Source organism: Geospiza fortis, unplaced genomic scaffold, assembly GCF_000277835.1.
Source record: "Geospiza fortis unplaced genomic scaffold, GeoFor_1.0 scaffold114, whole genome shotgun sequence".
Lineage (NCBI taxonomy): Eukaryota > Metazoa > Chordata > Aves > Passeriformes > Thraupidae > Geospiza > Geospiza fortis.
The window spans coordinates 1,473,552-1,475,491 of NW_005054383.1; the positions used below are offsets into that span (position 1 = coordinate 1,473,552).

Sequence of the window (1,940 nt, forward strand, 5' to 3'; positions counted from 1 at the left end):
AGGATTTTTAAGGCTAGGAGAGCACCTTGAGCTGATAGAACACAAGTCATAATTGCTCAGGCACCTAAGGTAAGTGATTGCTTGGCCAAGCATGACTTGCAGAAAGCTTCTGTTCCACAGAAGTGTCATGAGCCACAGTGGGTGTCAGCTTCCCTGTCCCCAGGACAGCAGAGATCCTCACCCCCAAACAGGGCATGGGGAGAGCTTGCATCTCCTCTGGGATGCAGAACAGGTCCATGTAGGAAGTCCCAGGTGCCGAAGCCCCCCGGGGAGCCGGGCACAAGGGCTGAGTGTCCCAGCAGAGCTGGGCAGACAGATGTCTGCTGGATAAATGGCATCTGACAGCCAGGGAGGCTCTGCAGGGGAGCAGGTCGGGCTGGATTCCTCTCCCACAGCCTGGGCGTGTTCCCTACCCCGTGAGGCTCCTGCCAAAGCTGAGCTGCGGTGCCCAGCCCAGGCAGTGCCTTTTGTGGGGATCTGCCAGAACAGCTGCCCCAGGGGATGGTTTGTGTGAGCAAGGGCTGGGCTCTCCCTGCTGCTGGCGTTGGCAGCGGTGGCACCACACACCGTGGTGGTGCTGTCCCGGTGAAACGAAAGTGAGGGCAGGGAAAGGTGGGACTTAACAGCTCAGCATGGAATAAGCTGCTCCTCCCTGGTTGTTGTTTCCTTCAGTCTGATGTCCTGAGCAAGGGAAATAGTGATCCCTGGCCTTTCTCCACATATTCTAGTGTTCAGATTCCCAGAGGAGCTCTTGGTTGCTGTGTGAAGACCATGCAGGGTCTGCTCCTGTTTCAGCAGGATCCTCTCTCACAAGACACTTTCCCTCTCTGCAGTTTCAGAAGGACTCCAAGGATGCTCAGGAGCTTTTGAAGAAGGTGGATACAGACCTGGACCAAAAATTCAGCCCGGAGTTCAAGGACAGATATCAGCTGGAGTCCCTCCTCCGGGAGCTGGATGTGAGTGTCTGCAGGCAGGGCTGCAGGGTTGGCAGCAGCAGCAGCAGCCACTGTCCCATGGCACTGTCACTGGGATGTCCCTGCCCGTGTGGGCACCTGGCCCAGCTCTCTCCGTGGGGAGCAGCAGGGCTAACCCGGCCTTCCCCCAGCTCTTCCTTCCCCCCTGGCTAGAGATTGCCTCTCCCGTAGCAACGTAATTGCTCACTGGGCTGGTTTTTATTTGTTCTCTCATTGAGTTAGCACTCGTTAGGGGTGGGAGCATAATTAGACCTGCTGCCAGAGGAGGTGGTGGAACTCGCTGTGCTGCAGTGAGCTGGGCTGGAGATCACCCACTTGGGAAGGGCTGTGCTGGGCCTGAGCCTGAGCCCGAGCCTAAATCCAAGCCCAAGCCCAAGCATGCTGCAGCAGGCCCAGCTGATGCAGGTGATTTGGGACAGCTGACAGCCCTTCCCAAGAGCTGTGTCCTCTGCTCCTGCGTGCTCCATCCCACTCAGCATCTTGGGATCTCTTCAGGGCTGGAAATAGAGCAGCTGCTGGAGAGCCTTGGGGCAGGGCTGGAATCAGAGCTGGGAGTGGGGCTATGCCCCAACACACAGCCACGTGTGGGCCAGGCACAGGGGCCCTGTCACTGCCCGCTGGCATGGCAACCCCCGGGCACGGTCCCAGCCCTCAGCCCGGCTGCAGAGGGAGGCAGGAGAGTGCAGGAGCACCTGGAACAGGAACACAGGGCTGCAGGAGGTGCCTTCAGCACAGAAACAGCCACAGTCTCTGCCCCAGCTGTGTGGGAATGAGCTCCTCGCTGGCTGTGAGAGCCCAGGAGTTCGCTCTTCCCCTGTTTTCCTACTGTTTCTTCTTCTTGCCCCGTGCCAGGACCAGGAGAAGGCCCTGGACAAGTACGAGGCTGTGGTGAAGTCTCTGCAGGAGCGCAGCCAGCAGGTGCTGCCACTGCGGTTCCGCCGGCAGGCGCCCCCCCCGCCCCCGCCC

General features: G+C 59.5%; 1 protein-coding gene across 1 annotated transcript in view; it reads left to right on the forward strand.

Annotated features, from left to right (window-relative positions):
* Positions 1–1,940, forward strand: part of PPL (periplakin) — a 26,690-nt gene that overhangs the window by 11,726 nt on the left and 13,024 nt on the right. Inside the window, exons 11-12 of the mRNA XM_031060430.1 lie at positions 834–956; positions 1,827–1,936. Of these exons, the coding sequence (XP_030916290.1) occupies positions 834–956; positions 1,827–1,936 (233 nt within the window). The remainder of the gene's footprint in view (positions 1–833; positions 957–1,826; positions 1,937–1,940) is intronic.